The sequence below is a fragment of the Xiphophorus hellerii genome, chromosome 11 (assembly GCF_003331165.1).
Source record: "Xiphophorus hellerii strain 12219 chromosome 11, Xiphophorus_hellerii-4.1, whole genome shotgun sequence".
NCBI lineage: Eukaryota > Metazoa > Chordata > Actinopteri > Cyprinodontiformes > Poeciliidae > Xiphophorus > Xiphophorus hellerii.
Window position 1 is genome coordinate 15,207,399 of NC_045682.1, and position 19,765 is coordinate 15,227,163.

A 19,765-nucleotide genomic window follows, 5' to 3' on the forward strand; every position below is an offset into this window, starting at 1 on the left:
CACATTTGATAGTTTTCTTTTATTTAGACAACCCAAATAAAAGGCACATAACATTGCGCATGTTTAAGTAATAATTTGACAAACGTACATTTAAAAAAATGTAGGAATGTTTTATCTTTCTGCTAATCAGAAAGCCTAGCCTCTCATATATACAAAATTATCAATGTTAATGTTCTAATACAAAAGATTTATAAAAAAGGTTCTTATCTTTCACATCTATTGTAACTACCATATCCTTGGAACTAAAAGTTTTGTACAAAGATATACATTCAACTGCTTTTCACAAGGTTCCTGGTGTTTCCAATTAACTTTTTTTTTCCTCTTAAAATAAATGAGATGTTCAATTTCACAAGAATAATTCAGGTCGTCACATTATAATTGTTTCAAATTTGGCAAACAGGCTATTATAGTGTATCTACGTAAATGCATAAGAATAAAAAAAACTACACTAACATTTCGTAAAAAAAAAAACATGGGAGGCAGGGAGGAAAAAAAAAAGACATACATGCATATTGCATTTCTCTGTATAAACTGAATCAACTCAAAGAGCTGCAACACTGCTGAGATAACATGGCATTCGTTAAAAAAATAGTTCATGTTCAACAGCTACAGTGTTCAGGGAGGGAGGGAGTTGGGATGTTCATGCAACGTCAATCTTGTCCCATTTTTTTTTTTTTTTTTTTAAATGGACACAAAATCGTGTTTTGTAGCAAACTCGCCCAGTTCTCAGGCCACATGCCTTTGCAAACCGAGACCGAACTTGCCCGAGTATGTAAAACATGTACAGCATTTATGTCATTGTACAGTAAAAGATAGATTCAAATGGACGGCTGCTTAAAACTGGTGCTTGCGGACATCCAGGTTAGTGTAATTTTGCAAAGCAACAACGCTGCTATCCGAAAAATGCTTTAGGGAGTTCAAATAGGAGCTTAGAAAATTCCTACGATCCAAAGAAATTCTTGATTTGTTGGGGGGGTTTTCTGTGTGTTTCCTGAGTGATCATTCCTTAGTTTAACCACGGGGCTGTAACAGAGTAATGATAAATAATTATATGAATAAAAACAGTGTAACAAAAGAGTCCGCTATAACTACGTCAGCCACTTTTTGCGATGACAATTGCAACCTGAAAAGCTTCACTACAAGTCCAGGATTTACATACTCGGCCACTAGAGGGCCCTCAAGTGCAGGCTGGCTGACCAAAACACTTAAGACTCTGTTTGATCTTTGATAATACTGCTGTTCACCTGCATGTAGCATATGCCTTCAGTGCAAGACTCATTCCATTCTGACTTCATAAAAAAATAAAAACACATAAAAGTAAAAAATAACTTTGTTTTCATATAAATAGAAAAACAAAGTAAAGAAATTTCATAGTCAAGTGAACAGTGTCCAGATGTCCACCTGAATGACAAAAAACAAAACAAAAAATTTAAAATGCCAACATGAAAAATACATTACTATGTCAACTGTACAAGTTAGTCACTGTACCTCAAGAGCATACTTACTATCTGAGAAGAAAAAGAAACGCTATAACATTGTGAAAAAATAGTCTTCCATGCAAGTGGAAGCAGCTGTCCCTTTTACTAGACTCATTTCCTATAACATTAAATAGTGATTAGCAGGCTATAGTTAAAAAAACAAAACAAAACAAAAAAACAACAAAACAAACAAAAAAAAACTACATACAAAGTAACGCCCAGATGCTTCGGGAGAGAGCTTGTTAAAGATCAGAAACAGCAATTCCTGGTTATTGCTTCAGTCCATTTCACATCTCCCTTACAAAAGCACGTCTGTATTTTCATATAGGGGGTCCTCAAGCAAACTCGAGAAATCCTCTCCTCCTGTTTGTCATGATACAAATCACAGTTTCATCATTCTAACTGGCTACGCTAAGCCTTCCGGCTATCTTGATTTCAAGACAAATCCTACTCGAATTCTACTTAACTGTTCTGCATCACGAGCCAGTCACTAAACATTAGTTGGGACACAGTTAGGACTTTGGGGGGGATCTCCTACTGGCCTCATAGCTCAAGGAACTGCTGCACTTCAAAGCTGGATGAAGTGGACACTGTTTGGGGTGAGGGGAGGTGGGGGATGAGGGAGCTGTTAAAGTGAGGACAGGAGTCTCTTTTCACTTCATTTTCCCTTTCTTTCTGGCCAGTCAGATGTTGGCGTTCATCTTTTTATTTTTATTTTATTTTTACCAAGGTGGGGAAGAAGGCAAGACTTGGGACAGAAAAGGCATGCTATCGACTGGCCTCATTGCAATGTTTAACGGACCGGCTATATTCATGGGCATGGGGGTGGTTATTGCGACCGGGTGGGCGATATTCATGGGCGCCGTGGCGGGGATGTTCACAGAGGCGATGTTGACGGGCCCGGTGATGGTGACCGGGTGCTGGAGGCTGACGGGAGACGTGATGTTGACTGTGTTGGTGCTAATGTTCATTTGTGCGGCTATGGTGACGGGGTTGTTGTTGTTGTTGCCCCGGTTCATTGCGGAGGTGATGGGGGCAGAGATGGTCACGGGTGTCGCTGAGGCCGAGTTGCAGACTTCATTACCTTCAGACGGAAGGAAGAGTTAATTTTGGGCCCAGCAATAACAACAACAGCAAAGTCTTACAGCGTTTATACAGCTGGAACTTTCCAGCTAACGACCACAATCCCCAGGGTATTTTATTGGGATTTCATGTGATGGACTGAGAAAAGTAAAAAGGAGAAGAAGAAAAAAGTAGTGCATAATTGTGAATTGGAAGGCAAATGAAATTTCCAGAGAGTTCACAAATAAAGACAAAAAAGGTGTAGCATGCATTTACATTCAGCCCTCATTATTTGATACTGTAAAATAAAATCCATTGCAATCAATTTTTTTCAGGAGTCACTTAATGATTAAATAAAATAGTCATGTTAACTTAATTTGAGAATAATAAAGCTGTTCTTTGAAGGTTTGAGTGATTTGTTAGAGAACATTAGTGAACAAGGAGCATCATGAAAATCAGGGAACATAGAAAACAGGGATAGATGTAAAGCTGTGAACAGTTAAAAGTGGGGTTAAGCACCATTTCAGCTATTTTCTGAATATAGATATATGAAATATATGTAGAGTATGGCATCAGCCAAAATGTTAAAAAGAATGCAAGAAAAAAACCAGGAGTATCATGTATTTTCCAGTCACATTTCATAGCACAATCAAGTAACTGTGTTACTTTCAGTTATTAAAATGCTGTCTATATAAAAAATACATTAAAAGATATCTGACTTTGTATTTTGATCATTTGAAATTATGTCTCTTTAAGAAACCCATGCTATGACACTTTGCCTTCAGCATGATGCCATTTAAAGCCGTTCTTAGGAAGACTGAGAAGTAGTTCATATGATGAGCTAAATGCTGCTGCCGCTAGTACCACAAATGGTTGCCATGGGAGATTTAAGAATTTCGCAAGCATGCATGAAAAGATGAGAGCAACACTCCAGGCATGTTTTTGGTAAGGGAATAACATAACATGACACAAAGTTCAAAACTGGTGATTTTCCCCTTTAAGAAAAAGTTTGTTTTGGTTAGATTAGATGACCTTTTAGTCGACATGCAAAACACTGTGTGGTTGAAAACTAACAGCACATCGCCCTCAACGCATCAGTCATGAGACTGTGAAAGCAGCATTCTTCAGTCAGAGACCTCTTCAGATTTGTTGCAATGGCTGCTAATGGAGGTCTTCCCTGCCCACAGCATCACCGTCGACAAAGACTTAGAAGATACTTAGATGAGTAGAATTTCTCTTTGGGATCAAGTAGAGTATTTTGGACTGAATGAATCAAAGTCCAGACTAAATCTAGTTGAGAAACTGTGGCATGATTTGAAAATGGTTGTTTGCATCCTGTCTCCACTCAATGTGACTCAGTCTGCGCTTTCCTAAAATATTTAGTTTGCATATGCACAAGGGCATAGACATAACCCAAAGGACTTGCAGCTGTAACTGTACTGAAAAATATTAACGATAGGGCTGAATATCAGTACATAAAATCTCAATTTGTTAAAAACAAAAAAAGTATTAGAAAACATGCAGGGTTTTCCTTCCACTGCAAAATTCTGCGCTAGTGCTCGCGTTTTCACTAAAACCAGGATGATAGAGCACATAACACCAGTTTTAAAGTCCCTACACTGGCTCCCTGTAGCTCAAAGAATAGGCTTTAAAATGGTGTTGTTAGTTTATAAATCACTGAACGGCTTAGCCCCACAATACATTAAAGATCTGGTGTTGTATCAATCTTCCAAACCCTTCAGGTCTTCTGGTTCTGATCTGCTCTGCATCCCCAGAACCAGAACCAAACGAGGAGAAGCAGCATTCAGCTTCTATGCACCACAAATCTGGAACAAATTTCCACAAAACTGTAAAACAGCTGAAACACCGACTTCCTTTAAATCTCGACTAAAAACCCACCTGTTTAGAGTTGTATTTGAAATGTAATTAATTACAAATTTAATGATGGCACTTGACTTAATGTAATGTTTTGTTTGTTGATTCTGTGTTGCATGACTTTGTGTTTTTGTGTTTGTTATGATGTAAAGCACTTTGAAATGCCTTGCTGCTGAAATGTGCTATGTAAATAAAATTTGATTGATTGTGTTCAAACTAGCACACTCCAAAATACAGGAAAGTTTCAATATTACATGATATTTAAACTTCATGGCATTCTGTAGCAAAAGCGGTTTTCACTCGTAGTTCAGATGAGTCAGAAGACAGCTCAGGAAGGACTTGATATCAAATTTGCATACAAATTAATATGTACAGTAACATGCAGTGATAATTTAGAGTAAAAGATATAGCAGAAATCAAACTACTTTTTTTCGATTATTAGTTGTATGTTTCTGATGAGTGACGAACCTTTGTTACAGGAGTTAAAGTTGGACTGCCCGTGGGTCTTCAAATGACTGGTGATGTAGGCTGCACTCAGCATCTTCCCACAGATGCTACAGGTGACCTTGCCTTCATGTCGGATCATGTGGGAGCGGAGTCTGTCTTTGGTGGCGAAAGCGGAGGTACAGGCCTGCAGTCACAGGACAAGTGTGAGTGGGATACAAAAAAAAAAAAAATTTACAAACAAGAAAAAAAATCTGCCAAAGGAAACCTGGTGGTGAGGGCTCTTACCGTTACTTGACATTTAAATGGTCTTTCTGAGGAGTGCACATGCTTCACATGGCAGCTCAAATGGTCTGGCCTAAAAACAAACAATATTACAAAAATGATCATTTAATTTGTGAATGATGACGCAGGGAAGCGTCATGTTTTTTTATGAGTCATCCATAGCGGGCTGTTTTTAGCTCCCTGCTCCAGTTCAAAAGGTTCTTTGCTTTCCAAAATTGAAAGAAAAAAAAAAAAAAAAAAGAGGATCTGAAATATGTTAATATAATATCCTTGTTTCACTGAGCGATAGTATGCACGACCTAGAAGTCTGAAACGCTACAAAGTTTCCAAATCAGGCCATGAAAGTATGAACTGCAGGGGAGCTTTGTTCAAATAAAACTATGAAATGTTACCTCAAATTCAAAAGCAGAAGCTACGTACGCATAAGTGGTATTGATTTTAGATTAAATTAATCAATATCAGGACCAGAAACATGTAAATATTTAATGTGACTTTTTTTTTAAGCATACATGTGTACATTTCTAACTATAACTGCCACGTTAAATAAATAAGAACATAAAAAGCTTTGAACTCCACTATGAGCACAAGTGGACGGATGTGCTCTGTTTGCTTCGATAATGAGGAGATGGGCAGAAAATCCCCAAAATTTCAGTCAATGGCAGTTAATTCTCTGCGACCAATGGTGCGTGAATCAGTTTGACCTACTTTTGAACATGCACCACAATGCGACGGCCTTCTCCTTTTCTTTTCTTCTCCCGATTTCCACTCGGCACTTTAATTAAGCTGAAATTTGGGTAATATTGCCATTTATTTCCCATGATAGGTGGCAAACGGGCAAAAATGTGACAATATTAGTTTGAGGAAAACTCATTAGTTCTGATTTCCACTGGGAGTTGTTCCCACTGTTTTTAATCGAGCAGGTTTATAAATAAGTACTAAAGCGTGAATTTATTTTGCCTGCATGCCTAAAAGAAATTCAATGATTGAAAAATATTTCCGATTGACAGAAGAATGACTGTGTTTAAATAAATACACACAACTATTAGGATGCACACAAACCTACTGATACCATACTTCACCTACCTAAAACTGAGTTCACTAGGATAACATTATTTGCCACTTGACCTTTCTAGTGCTAGTTCTTGGCGCTGGTCCCTCATATGTCAGAGTGTTAGTCCTAGTGAAACTGTGAGCTGAATCATGTTTAGCAGAACCATTATGGAGTGAGTAAGGAAGGGCAGCTGCTGCCAAACCGGAAAGCTTCACGCTGCTGGAATGCTTCTTAATACAAATTAAGAGTCAAGTAGAAACTTCTCGGCTGTGCCAGAAACTGGATTTGGACTTCTTTTTTTTTTCTTCTCTCTCTCTTCCTTTTTCATTGCCATCCTATTGACAGGGAGAGAGAGCAGACTCCAGACAGAGAATGCCTACATTTCAAGCTGAGTGGCAGTGACTCAGTGGCCTGCTATTCAGTCTCTATTCTCACTTTCCAGTATACTGATGAGTCTCGAGTCCACGTCACCGTGTTGGAGGCATGCCTGAAACTGCCGTATGCAGCGCAGCAGCTAATGCTAACTTGGCTGAGGTGCACTGCTGATGTTTTTTTTTTTTTTTTTTTGCTGAAGTCATGTTGCAACAGTCGGTTCACCAATGCTGCCTGCTCGAATCGATGCTGGATTATTAAAACTGCAACAAGTTGCAAATCTCAGGTCATGCCAAGGGCCTTCTGAAGCAAAATGTTTATTTACGACATATTAAATGTGTTGACCTTAACATTACGCATGGTTCAGTGAATTCCCAGGGGAAAGAGTCTGTGACAAGCTGGCGGGAACTGCAAAGTGACAAGTGACGCCTCCCCCCTCTCCTTATACTCCACTAGGGCTCTCCCTACTTCGTCTGCTGTAACATGTGGTTGAAACAGCGTGGCAGGCATTATAGGTAGTAAACTGCTTATCGCAGAATTAACAGCATGATTAGTACAAATCTACATTTAAAAAAGGAAAAAATAATCGTCCAATTGAATAAAATAAAAGTGAAATAATCAGAGTTCCTTCTAAAGCATAAACTGTTGCTACTGGTAACAAAAATCAGCACTGGGTTTGTAGCAGTGCCTTTAAAAAAGCATAAAATCATGCAGTATTTACCGTATTAGGCAATTGCCCTGTATTAGCTACCATAAATATTCAGTAAAAGCATGACGTTAAACACTTTATTTTTTAATCTATAACACCTTTTTAGAACAAGAAATAAGTACATTTGGGGGAAGAGTTCATAAGCCTAAAATAAATTTATACTTTTTTAATTTTCTTTGTTATAAACATTACTTTTTAAAAATGCATTCAGACAAGCTGAGGCTTTTTTTTTTTCTGGGTCAGGAATGCAACCACCAGAGGGTGAAATGACTTCAGTCTTCCCTAACCATAACAAGAAATTAAATTTCAGACTTCCTTTTTACATTAGCCTTGCTATTTGTTGTTGATTAAAAGCATATGAGGAAACTAAAATGGAGTTGTAAAACTATTTTTCCCCCCCCCATCACTAAGCCAATTTTCTTCCTGGTTTGGCAGCAAATTGGCTTTCATGCAACCACCTTAAAGTCAGACAACTCTTAATCATCTTTCACTGCCAGAGTTGATTAGAACAGAAGAACAAGTGGGAGGAAGGAGTTGTCAGACTAAAAGAAAGTCTGCAGTGTTTGTGTCTGGTCCAGACCGACTCTCAATGTAGAATCAAAGCTATATAACACACGAGTGTCGAAATAATCCAAATAAATAAATAAAAAAGCTATTCAATTCTATAGAGTATTTTAGTCTATAGATAAAATATTCCTGATTTGTTGCCGCTTTATATTTAATGATCACTAAGTTATTTTCATAAGACGTGCACTTTAAAATTTGGATGACATGTTGTGTCAGTGGAACCTATATTATCCAAGAATCTTTTGTTTTTTTCTTAAACCGATGGTCTGAAAAATGTCCGGAATCAGCCAGCTATGTGCTTGTTCTTCAAAATTGGCTCCTCATATAATGTAAATCCTACTCTTTTTCCCTGTTAAGTGAAGGTACCATGCTTAAGCCCCGAAAGGTTTCACTAACAGAGTGAAAGCTGTTATGGAGAGATGACTAAGCTTTTTACAAATATCAGTGCCGTGTTGAAGTTAGGGAACACACAGCTATAAGAAACTTTGAGAAACAGTTTTCTGAAAGTTTATTTAAAGTTAATTTATGCCAACACTTAGAGCAGAGAGATAGATGTCCTTAGGTAACAGTGAGGCTAAAAAATCCAAAGTGAAGTGACTCAGTTTATCCATCTGTCATGAAACATAGTGAGTTTAAATGTGTTATGTAGTTATTTGGAAATCTCACAGTTAAGGATCTACTTTCCATGCCAATGTTGTTGATCAGTAACAGATGTGGATGAAAGTTTAAAAAGCTCAACTTTTATAATAATTATCCTGTCAAACAGCAGAGCTGTGTAACACCTGCTGCTCTTTCACATTCTGGTCCTAAGACAAATGAAAAGGTTGCTTAAAGCTGCAGTATGTAACTTGTATAAAAAAAATATTTTTTTTACACATTTGTTGAAACTGTCACTATTGTGACAGTACGGCAGGTGACAGGTAATCAAAAAAAAAAAAAAAAATCGAGCTTCCAGTGCTAATTAGAAACAACCAATCAGATCGACGGGTCTTGGCGCTGTCTATCAAAATATTATGTGGCGCTACTCATCCTCTTTCCCCACACCTTTTGCACTCTGATACCACTACAGCTTGATCTTTTAACAGATTAGCCGTCTCATGACATTCTGTACATGGTGGCAGTTTTAACAAATGTATATTAAAAAATTCTTTACAAAAAGCTATGTACTTTTATATGCAACTATTCCATGAGAATAAAGGAATAAGTTATAAGTTTAACGCGCCTGGAAGTAAATAAGAGCTTTCTCCGCTATAAATATTAGGTAAAAAAAATCTTGTATCTTGTAGAAACACTTTTCATGATGAGTAAAAAAAAAAAAAAAAGGTAAGCTACAGTAAAGCCCAAAATTATTTATACTCTCAAACTAAATCTTGTTTCTGGTTGGAATGAAAAACATCTCTCAAAACATAAATAATGAAAATGATTATCAATTTTCCTAAAGATAAGTTCTGCTTTTATGTATTTTTCATGAAAAAAAAGCATGTCAAAAATGTATACCCTCTTCAATGATCTAAATAAAAATCTTTATTGGCATTGTTAGCTTCCTGAACAGATTCAAGTTTGGACTACAGTTGTCAGTGATAACAGGATTTCCAGGAAGCATTTAAATGTTAGTAAAATTTTAATGCATTTGAATAAACTTATGTTAAAACTTATGATAAAACGTAAATATGCCAGGGGTTTGAATAATTTTGCATAAAACTCTAACCTAAATAATAAAAAGAAACATCTTGTAATTAGTTGTAGTTTTAATTGTTGCGCAATCTGAATGATTTTATTGCATTAGATAAGTTTCCGTGAAGCAGAGTGAGCTGCCTCCCTTTGCTTCACGGATCCCGCTTTTGAAAAAAATATATTGAACTGTTATTCATAGTATGAAACAAAAACTGATAGTGAAATGAAAAGATCTGTTACAAAATCTCTTAGCGGTGCACTGGTAATACTTTTCTGAATTCATATTTGGGGTTGCATTGCTATTCTAATGAAAAAATATATAATGCAACTCTATGTAACATATTTGAACAAAAAGAAAATTATCTAAATTTATCACTGGGTTAATCTCATCATACATAAAGACTAAAAAGGAAAATGATCAGTACCTGGAAAAGCCTTTTCCACACACAGAACACACGTAGGGCTTGTGGACGCCTCCGTCATGAGAGCGAACATGGTAGGTCATTCGATCCTTCCTCTTAAAGCGCTGCTGGCAGATGGGACACTCGAACGGCTTCTCGTCCGAATGGGACAGCTTGTGGCGGTTCAGGTGGTAGACGTCGCGGAAGGCCTTGCCGCACATCTCGCAGCCGTGGTTTTTCTTGACGGGTTTGGGGGGCTTCTTGGGGATGTTTTGCTGCTGCATGTTGCCCATCGCGGACGACGTCATGATGCTGGTGCCCGAAGACACCGAGGTGGTCGCCGTGGAGAGGATACCCGCTACCGTAGAGATGTAGGAGTTGCCGTTGTTCTCCCGTGGCATGGAGGCGATCATGGGTACCATGGTGGGGGCGGTTTGGGCCGTCTTCTTCGGACGCGACACCATCTTGATGCCGGTGTGGCTGGACTCGTGGCGTCTCAGGTGGTAGCTGTCTCGGAAGGCCTTGTTACAGTAACCACAGACGAAAGGCGTTTTGCCTTTGTGTTCCTTCTTTATCACAGGCACCAGTGGCCGCTGACCTCCTCCGCTGGCCACATTGTCTTTCAGGAGTTCAGCAGCACTGACGGGGGGTTTCTGGTCTATCTGGATAGGCAGGACAGGCTTCTGGTCAATTTGCTCTGCTCCAGCATTGAGAAGTGGCAGCAGGCTATTCTGGGCCACCTGGTGCTGGTGGTGGAGGGCTTCATTGGCCTGCTAAAAACACAAAACACACATATGTTTAGGTGAAATGTCAGACATTTGGAGGTAAACAATTCAAAAAGTGTTTTGTGCTGTTTGACACACAGCAGCAGCAGGGTGTAGTGCAATTTCAGAGCATCTAGCTGTCCTCCCAGTACGCAGAAGAAAAAGCAAGTTGTTGCTGACAGCTGTTTCACCCCTGGAAGCTGCCACTGAAGAACCATGAATCAACTTTGACAGCTCAATGAAAAGCATTAGGAAGATTTAACAGAATACAAAGTGGGCACCGGGGTCCGTCATTAACGAGGCCGATGCGGCGCGCAACTGATGCGAAAACAATCCAAATATACTGGATGAAAAATGATCCCATCACGACGGTGCTGATTCATCATGTGACTGCAAAGCAAGCATACCAAATTAGAGACATAGCAGAGTCCAGCTTAACTGCCAAGAAGGCTCATGAAGAGCAGGACATTAGCCCCGCCGCAGAACTCGGTTAAGAGAAAAGGAAAGGCGGAAAAAAAGAAAAAAAAAATTGGATTTACTAAGGCAGAAAACAGCTCGACACACAAAAATACAGGTCACCAAACTTGATAGGATGATAAAATACACAGTTACATATTTGTTTGTTCTGTCTGTGGCCTGGTGCACCATTTTTTCTCCTGGGTTCTGCAGGTGCAAGCTAGTGTGGATGACTGCCAAAACATAGATGAGGAAAAAAAAAAAAATAGGTGAGAACAATGAGCAGTAGCTAACAACAAGTTGTGCAGCTGCAATTCAAATATTCAAGTCATTATATATCCTGACTTAGTAATAGAAGAATTTATGTTTCTTTGTATAGCTGAGTGAGGCACAAAAATATTACGCAAACTGAAACGAACTGATGCATTTTGTTTGAGCTTACGGCAGAGCAGCAATGAATATCAACAGTTGTGAAACCCAGTCCATGAACTAAACTCAGCTGCGTCATGTCTTGTTTTGTGGAAGACATGAGGCAAAAACAAAACTTTATAGCCCCTCCCAAAAATATATAATCTCAAGTGTTAGATCAAAATCCTAATCGACCCTAGTGTTTAATTATTAAAACTGGCCGTTACACTGCATTTGGTGATTCAGCTCTTTGTCGTTCTACATGTTGAGGCCTTGAAAATATTATAAAATCAGCCATCCACAAAGTGTACAATTAGCACAACTCAAGGCTGTTTGGACAAAGCTTTACTCAATTTCCCAAAGTTTGAAATCTAATAAATACAAAGACGGCATGGGGGTGAAAAAAAGTTCATAGTTTAGTCGAATAATAACAGTGAAGTCCATTCATTTCAAGATTTTGTTAATTATTGACAACCAATTCAATAGTATAAAAAAATGCAGGATTCTGATATAAGTACAGATAAACAATAATATTTGATGTGTTAATAAGCAAGAGCAATGAAGGGAAATTTTGCTGGATGATATATTTCCCCAGTAGTTATTGCAATAAATGATAATATTGTTGATTTGTGACCATTTTCAAGTAATATAATAGTAATGGCATAATAATGCAAGAACACATTCTGAAAGATCAATAAGCTTTAAATTCTAATGAACTTTTTACACTGGAACTGGAAGACTTTTGAAATATTCAAAATAAACAAAACAACAAATAAAATGAATTATGAAGTCTCTAAAAACTTTATCCCTTTTTTTATCCCTTTAAAAAACGGCTAATGGAGAGCAAAGCACCAGAGTGAAAACTTTTTTCATCCAGTTTTTGGTGGAGAGAGAAAAAAAGAGAAAAATCAATAAATTATGCAGATAGCAATTATTCAGCTTGTTTTCATTTATCATCCAATTAACTGACTTACTGCTTATTGTGACAGGCCTATGTATAACTATAATCATTTTATGTTTCAGTCAGAGTAAATCTTGCCTTTCTGTTTGAAATAATTAAATTACACTCAATGTTAAATATTCTTGATTAATTTTGTTTTCTAAATATTGTTTACATAAAGTTATCAGATCACGAAAGTTTTGTTGCTTGAAAATATACATATCAAACTTGGGCAAATAAAATAATAATAATAATAAAAAAAAGTAAAATCATTTTTAAAAAGTTGCTTGTATTGAAGTATACCAGCAACCTTGTATACTTCTGATATGTATAATTTACATATCAGACACACATAAATGCAAGGATGGCTAGTATACAGCTACAAGGGAAAGGTAAGCCAATACAATATAACCAAGAGATTTTGGAAATTGTATTGGTGTTGTTCAAACCAAAACGTTACTTCCAAAACACCTGTTTGTTGTACACTTATTCACTGAGATAACCCTTAAGTGGAAAGCTCCTTAAGATAAAAATAGCTTCCTTTAAAGCATAACTAAGTACTTGTAAAAATAAATAACTATGAATAAGATGCATCATTTACTTAACACACCAAGTAGAAAGTCAAGAAAACCACCTTGTCAACCACCAGCAAGAGATGGCAAGTTAACATACTTGACCTTTCCCTTTAAGGTCCAATCATCCATCCAAGAAGGCCAGCCAAGACAGGAGTGGCAAAAGAGGAGACAGGACGGAAAAAAGAAAAATGAACCGCACAATGTCCTCCTTATGTCATCTAGCCCATTGTGATAGACACAAATCTGAGCAGTGATGCACTCGGCCTCAGCGGGGGATCTTTGTATACTCATCTTCATTGATTTGGCTCATCTATTCATGAGACAGAGACATTGTTTATCCACAGCACTCGGCTGAACTAGCCGTCATTCCCTCATGCGCACTGGGACCTGGGAACTCGTAGAGCATGCCACCACCCATTTGTCTGAGCACCTGCTTACACTTGCCACCTTCCAGGATTAGTCATCATCATGCCAATGCAACCCCGTCGGCTGGCACACCAGGGGTGGTGTGTGTTTGTGTGTGCGGAGGGGTGGGGGATACCAGTCGGGAAACCTCTTTGTGAAGCTTATGCCACTGCAAACAGCCTGGCCTGTACACAGAGGTGCAGGGCCTGTAAGCTGCTGTGCCTTCATGCAGCTCTGACCATTTTGACACAAATGTGCTCTGACAACTGGGGCTGCTCCCTCATAAATAACATCAAAATGGAGGGAGTGTCCTGATGGCTTCGTGGGCCACTGTAGACTTGAATTGAGCTCATGGTCTGATTATGCACCGCCTTTCCTCAATCTTTTGTGCCTCACTCTACAGCTGCTTGGCCAATTGTTAGAATAAAGCAAATACAAAACCAGAAGTTGTGCAGGAAAAACTAAGAAATCAAAGAGAAGAAAAAAGTAAATATGATTACATGATCGGCCTTTAAAGTTTTCCGGACTGTGGATTAAAAAAAAAAAAAAAAAAGTTGGCTGAGTAAAACGTAAATTGTTTGAACGAGTTTGTTTTATGAGTTTTTGTTCCATTATTGCGGAACTATTGTGCTGCTGTCTTAGCAAGAACTCACTTAGAAAATAGCCTGAAGCTGAAGGGGATTATTAATGGTAAAATGAACATTAAATAATAAAAATGACAAAATCTCTTGTTATACGTTTTCTAAAGTCAACATAAGTTCTTGGAAAACAAAACTTTTATATGTTGTTGATCCTCTTTTGACATGTAAACCTGGCTAAACTTTGGAGGCGCCAAGGACTCTGCTGATGATGTAACTTGCAGCGTGTGCTATAAGCGAGGAAGTATTTTTAGGGGATACCTGATATATTCAGTTAGGGTTTGCACTGCATCATAAAGCAGGGTGATTTGAGCAATGCTTAGTTACCTCACTGTCTCATGTAACTCAAATATAGAAGGACCTCCTCTCACAAGGCTGAAAAAACTACCAAAGTACAACTAAAGTTTATTTAATATGAGCATCTTTAGAATGACAATAAGTTAGTTTTCAAAATCTTTTTATGTTAAAACATTGGATTTTGTGTAATCCAATTTATTAATAGCACATTTTCACTATATAAAGCATAAAATTCATAAGTATGTTTTATTTTTTGCTTTACTGCTATTCATTAAAATGGCAAAAACCATTCTCATTACAATATATGCAGTTAAAAAGATTATGAAACTATATGTCAACTTGTCAAAAAACAATCTATATGTTGTAAACACTTAAGACTTTTGAAGAAAAGCCAGTGAGATTAAAGGTGGCCATAAACAACAGCAACAAGTGAACGGACTTTGAAATGCTGACATCAAGCACATGAAAATTCGTCATTACTTAAAAAGAAGGCGAGTAAGAGATTAAAGTCTAACATGTACGCGATATGCTTTATAACAATCTGGGGGTCATGGTATGTAATTTATTTTCTGAAATATTTTGACAGCAAAGATATTCACAGCTTATGGCTTACTGAAATATTTTTTTTTTATAGAAAATGTATTTAGAATAGTTGAACTTATATATATATATTTGTACTAATTACAGCTTTTGGGATTTTTTTAAAACCTTTTTTAAGGGGCTAGGCTTAGGATTTTGAGGAAAGATTTCATTGGCTGCAGCCCGAGTGCAGGAGGAGTCACTAAAACATGTTTTAAATGGTTTTCAAACTTGCAGTGACCAGTTAGCACACAAAATTTGCATTTTGACAAAACAAATCAATGTCTGTTTTTTTTTCCACCATTGATCTCTGAAAGTTAACAGTGTGGGGTACATAACACAAAATGTATCAAGATGGATGGCAGATAACTAAAACAAAGTGCAAATATAACTGCTCATCAAATCCCAAAAAGCCACTTGTAGAATTTTTTAATAAAAAACTTCATGCTACTAGAACTGCTTTTGACCACATAGTAGTCTGTAGGATGTACAATTAATAGGGTTTCTGCAAGTGGAATAATTAAAATTTAAGATTTTTACAGCAGTTATTAGAAAAGAGATCAATTCTTAAAAATGTATAAAGTAGTTTAGAAATTATATTAGCTAAAGTAATTAGAATATTGTTCACTCAAGTAAATGCATTTCGGCTGTGGTCTGCAAGTTCAGTGCTTATGCTCCTAGGCTATTTATATATAACCAATTTTTACTGCATGAAGTAAACTTCATAAAAGTTACTTATAACTAGTTTTTAGACCACTTACATCCTTGACTTCAATCTATATATCATTAAATAAACACAAGTTAATGGTGGACTTTGTAGTGAATGAAGCCACAAAAGTTATTTTACAAATAAAAATGTATACATATTCACTGAAGGAAAAAAGACAAGTGTAAATACCTACTATGGAAAGATTTTTATGTGCATTATACTTTTTATAGCCCAGAATTGACAATCAAATTCAAATCTTTAAGGATCTAAAGCCCTGTTTATCAAAAATAAACTGATTTCATACATGAGAACTATTTTTTTAAGCTTTCACAAAATGTAGTCCATGATTTTAAATTGCAGTACATCTTTCAGAGTCCAAACTTAGATGCATGATCTTGATATAGTTTGAATATTTATTTTGAGTTCTTTCAAATAAAATTATTTGTTTAGATAGACAAATAAATAATAATAATAAAAAAAACTTTTTGCAGATTTTGCGGACAAATCTGAAACAACAAATACTGAGAGTACACTTAATATTTCTGTCAAATCTTGGGTTTACAAAAGCTTTTTAACATAAGGGTTATTTAATCCAATCTGTTAAATAAGTGTCTGAATTTTAAATTCAAATATTTTCAACTGGCAAAATACAGTAATACCTATGCTCGAAAGGCTCTTTAGTGCAAGTTAAGTTGCTAAACAGCAGCACTGCTTTCTGAATATTTTTATTTTATTTTTTGTGTATTACTGATAGGTTAAAATTCAAAAACAGAGTTTAATCAGTCTATATACAGCAAGAACTTTCTAAAACAGTTCTAGGTTGGAAAACAAACCTGAGCAAATGTACTTTAAAAATTACCTTTACACAGTAAACAACAAAAGCAGCAACACAAAAACTTGTAAAACATAGCCCGGTATTTCTGACAAATTCAAAATCCAAATTTTTTCATGTCGTATTCTAAGGAAACTAAATTCTTTAACTCATAGCCAAGTCACAACATTCTTAATAAAACTTTATTACACTAAATTTCAGAATGGCGTTTTTATGCACAGAGAAAAGACAGCGAAATTACTCAAATTGAAAATTTTACTAAACTTTCTGGTAGAAATCCTTGCTAATTTTCCAGCCTGCTTCTTGCTGTTAGCTAGTGCATTGCATAGTTTGAATTCCTTTCCACAAAGCTCATCTGAATAAATAGCTAATTAATGTGCAAAAAACTAGGCATCGCCGGTCTTCAAATTATGTACCGTTCGTTTCTCCAAGCTCATTACTGCAACCTCGCCCAGATTTAGCCAAATTAGCTTGCGAGTGTAATGAAGGCAGCCTAAACATCGTTAGCTTCTCGGCTAGTTACTGCGAACCGGCTAAAGCAAGCGGAAAGTTGACCGCGGACTTGGGAATTGCCGTTAGTAAATCTCAGTGGTGGCTAACCTACGGTCTGCTAACATCATCCGCGTGAATAACGCACAAATGTTCAGTTTACTGCACATGCCGCACAGAAAATGTTCGCCGACGTTTTATCTCATTATTCTACGGCGTCCGATCAAAGCCTTCAGTCAAAGGGGGGGAAAAAAACAGGTCTGTCTCGATTGTAACGGTGCAGTGGCGTCTCCAGCTTTACTTCAAGTGATACCGCATGTTTTGCTGGCTTCGACCAGCCAAACAAACTTACCAAAATTCACTTTCCCACTCTTAAGTATTTCGCATCCACAATCTAAAATTACACACAGGCCGTTTTTTTTCCCCCACATTGGAACTGGGGAGATTTGATTTTTTTTTGTTCTAGCGTCATTCCCAAGCCTCACAGCTGGAAGCCTGGATTCATAAACCATTGTTTTGCTTCGTTACTTGTTCTTCGTGCTGCTCGTTCAAATATACAAAACGAACTTGCTGCTAAGCTAACGGGTGCGTAAAATGTTTGCGGTTGTTTAGCGAACTCTCCCGGTTTCCCTCCCCAAAAAAAGAGCCAACTTACTTGGAAGAGAAACGTACTCCAGCTCGGCTCCATTTCCACACTTACTGATTCTGTAGGAAAGCTAGTAGAAGCCTACAACAAAGCAAGCAAACATGGCAGCTGAAACAACTTCCGCTAACCTCCAGGGCTGAACCACTTTTCGTACTATTTGGCGGGGAGTGTAAAATTTGCTGTTTCAAACATACTTCGTGTTATTGTATGCGAGACCGAGACGTTATAGACAGTCAGAGAAATAATAGCATCTGAAAACATAAGTCAAAAATGCATTTACAATAAATTTCTTCAAATCCTGGCGTCCCCTTTCATAAGTAATCTTGTCTAGTTGGATTCGGAACACCCCTCCGGATGTTTTTTTTTTTTTTTTTTTTACTGATGCTTTGAGGAGCATTTGTTATATTAGATTGTCGCATGTGGCTCGGGGATTGCTGAGTCTCCGTTAACATTTCACTCTTCTTTTTAAACTAAATTAGAAAAAAAAAAAAAAAAAGTCGCGACTTGGTTCGAGTCATAAACACGTATATGCTCTGTGCCCAGCACAAGTATATACTTCTTTCTGTGATGTCACTACCGTTATTTCAAAAAAAAAAATTTTTCTCCATGTGCATAGGACTTTAAAAAATGTGTATCCTGTTAAGTCGTCAGAAATTAAAATAGTTTTTAATCCAATGTGTGTTTAGATTTGTTTTGTGACAAAATATGTGAAACAACACTTAAAAGGCCCAAGAAACAATTACATCTACAGTGCCAGTTCACAATAATTGCAGAATTTGGTGCCTATCTGGCAAAATGAATTTTTCTTTGCTGGTCATTTTGTTATTATTGTAAACATGATGTTGAAAAATCCAACCAAACAGGAATAGCAACATCCACTTCTGACCAAAAAGAGAATAAAATTAAACGAAATCTTTTAAGTTGAAAATCAAGAAACTATTTGTTTACTTTCTTTGTAATTACATTATTGATTTCTGATGAGAACATTCAATTATCAAAACATGCAGTTGGCAGCGAGAAACATTTTTTTGAAATGGGTGCATCTCTAAAAATCACGACATCACTGAAAACTTTTTGGATGATTAGACTTTTTGTACATTGATGTATATTCACCCCCACTCCCCAAGCAAATACTCATAAGGCATCAGAAATAATATTTACTCTGTCACAAACATAAACACACTGGACTTATGTTGTGCCATCGTGAAAGGGGTCTACACTGCTTTCTGTTTTGTCGACATCTGACCAGAGTATGGCATGTCCCCAGCCTACATACCAGAGGTTTTTGAAGAGATAAAAGACACTGATCACATACGGTTAAGATCTGGAACAAAGACTGCAATATGGTACTCCAGCGATGCTTTGATTGCACCTCATGGGAGGCTTAGAAATTGCCAGGCTTAAACAAACAAACTGATGTGATGTTGGACTGTATCAGGCTTGGCAAGGACTTGTCCTTCAACACATCTAAGATTTATCCCAACGTAACAAGCTTTAAGCATCAAAATAAATAAATAGATAAATAAATAGATAAATAAATCAATAAAAGGAAACTGGCTGGTGAACTCACAATTTGAGAACTGCAAGATAAATGAAAAGTGTTTTTGGACTGACTGACTGCTGCAGGCATTTGGACGTTGCTGATTTTTCTCCAGTACTGGTTATATTTGCATTCAGCTTGATGTCATTTCTGGTGACTATTTCAGTTGGGTTTAGGGTGAGCTGAATGCTTTATTGGTGTTGGAAAAAAATATGTTGGCAGATATCAAGTTTTGGTTTAGATCACCTTTCTTTCTCCACTACTTTCATTAGCCGTACAAGAAACCTTAATGTTGCCAAGTAGCAGAGTTTAGTGACAGCTGGGAGTTTTGTTCTGGTGTAACTTTATAAAGTTATGCTACAGAATATTGTATTGTACACAAAAATATTCTGCTTGTGTTCAGGTATGAAACAAGGCTGCACTTGTTTGGTATATGCATACAGAACCAACCAGACTATGCCAGAAATGTTCAATATTAATATGCCCCCAGATTCAATACAAACAATTTATGTCAACACCAATTTTTAAAACTTTTTCAAGAAAACAAAAATGCCGGTCACCACTGCCTC

At 37.1% G+C, this 19,765-nt stretch overlaps 1 protein-coding gene across 2 annotated transcripts; it reads right to left on the reverse strand.

Annotated features, from left to right (window-relative positions):
- Positions 1–17,797, reverse strand: vezf1a (vascular endothelial zinc finger 1a). 2 transcript variants are annotated; one of them, XM_032576962.1, is made up of 6 exons: positions 17,666–17,779; positions 11,295–11,371; positions 9,943–10,691; positions 5,148–5,217; positions 4,884–5,046; positions 1–2,562 (listed from the first exon to the last, which is right to left on the reverse strand). In XM_032576962.1, the coding sequence occupies exons 2-6, from the start codon at positions 11,328–11,330 to the stop codon at positions 2,201–2,203; spliced, it is 1,380 nt and encodes a 459-aa protein (XP_032432853.1). In that variant the 5' UTR covers positions 11,331–11,371; positions 17,666–17,779; the 3' UTR covers positions 1–2,200. The 2 variants fall into 2 exon arrangements, with proteins under 2 accessions (XP_032432853.1, XP_032432854.1); XM_032576963.1 differs by lacking the exon at positions 11,295–11,371 and having other exon boundaries at positions 17,666–17,797.
- Between the last annotated feature and the right edge of the window lie 1,968 nt (positions 17,798–19,765).

Bases quoted from the DNA above. Each gene is read 5' to 3' on its own strand.
- vezf1a (XM_032576962.1), bottom strand. From the start codon at position 11,330: ATGGTGCACCAGGCCACAGACAGAACAAACAAATAT. The intron at 10,692-11,294 runs GTAACTGTGTAT...TTGTGTTTTTAG, and splicing joins CAGACAGAACAAACAAATAT to CAGGCCAATGAAGCCCTCCA. The intron at 5,047-5,147 runs GTAAGAGCCCTC...CTGTGACTGCAG, and splicing joins CATTTAAATGTCAAGTAACG to GCCTGTACCTCCGCTTTCGC.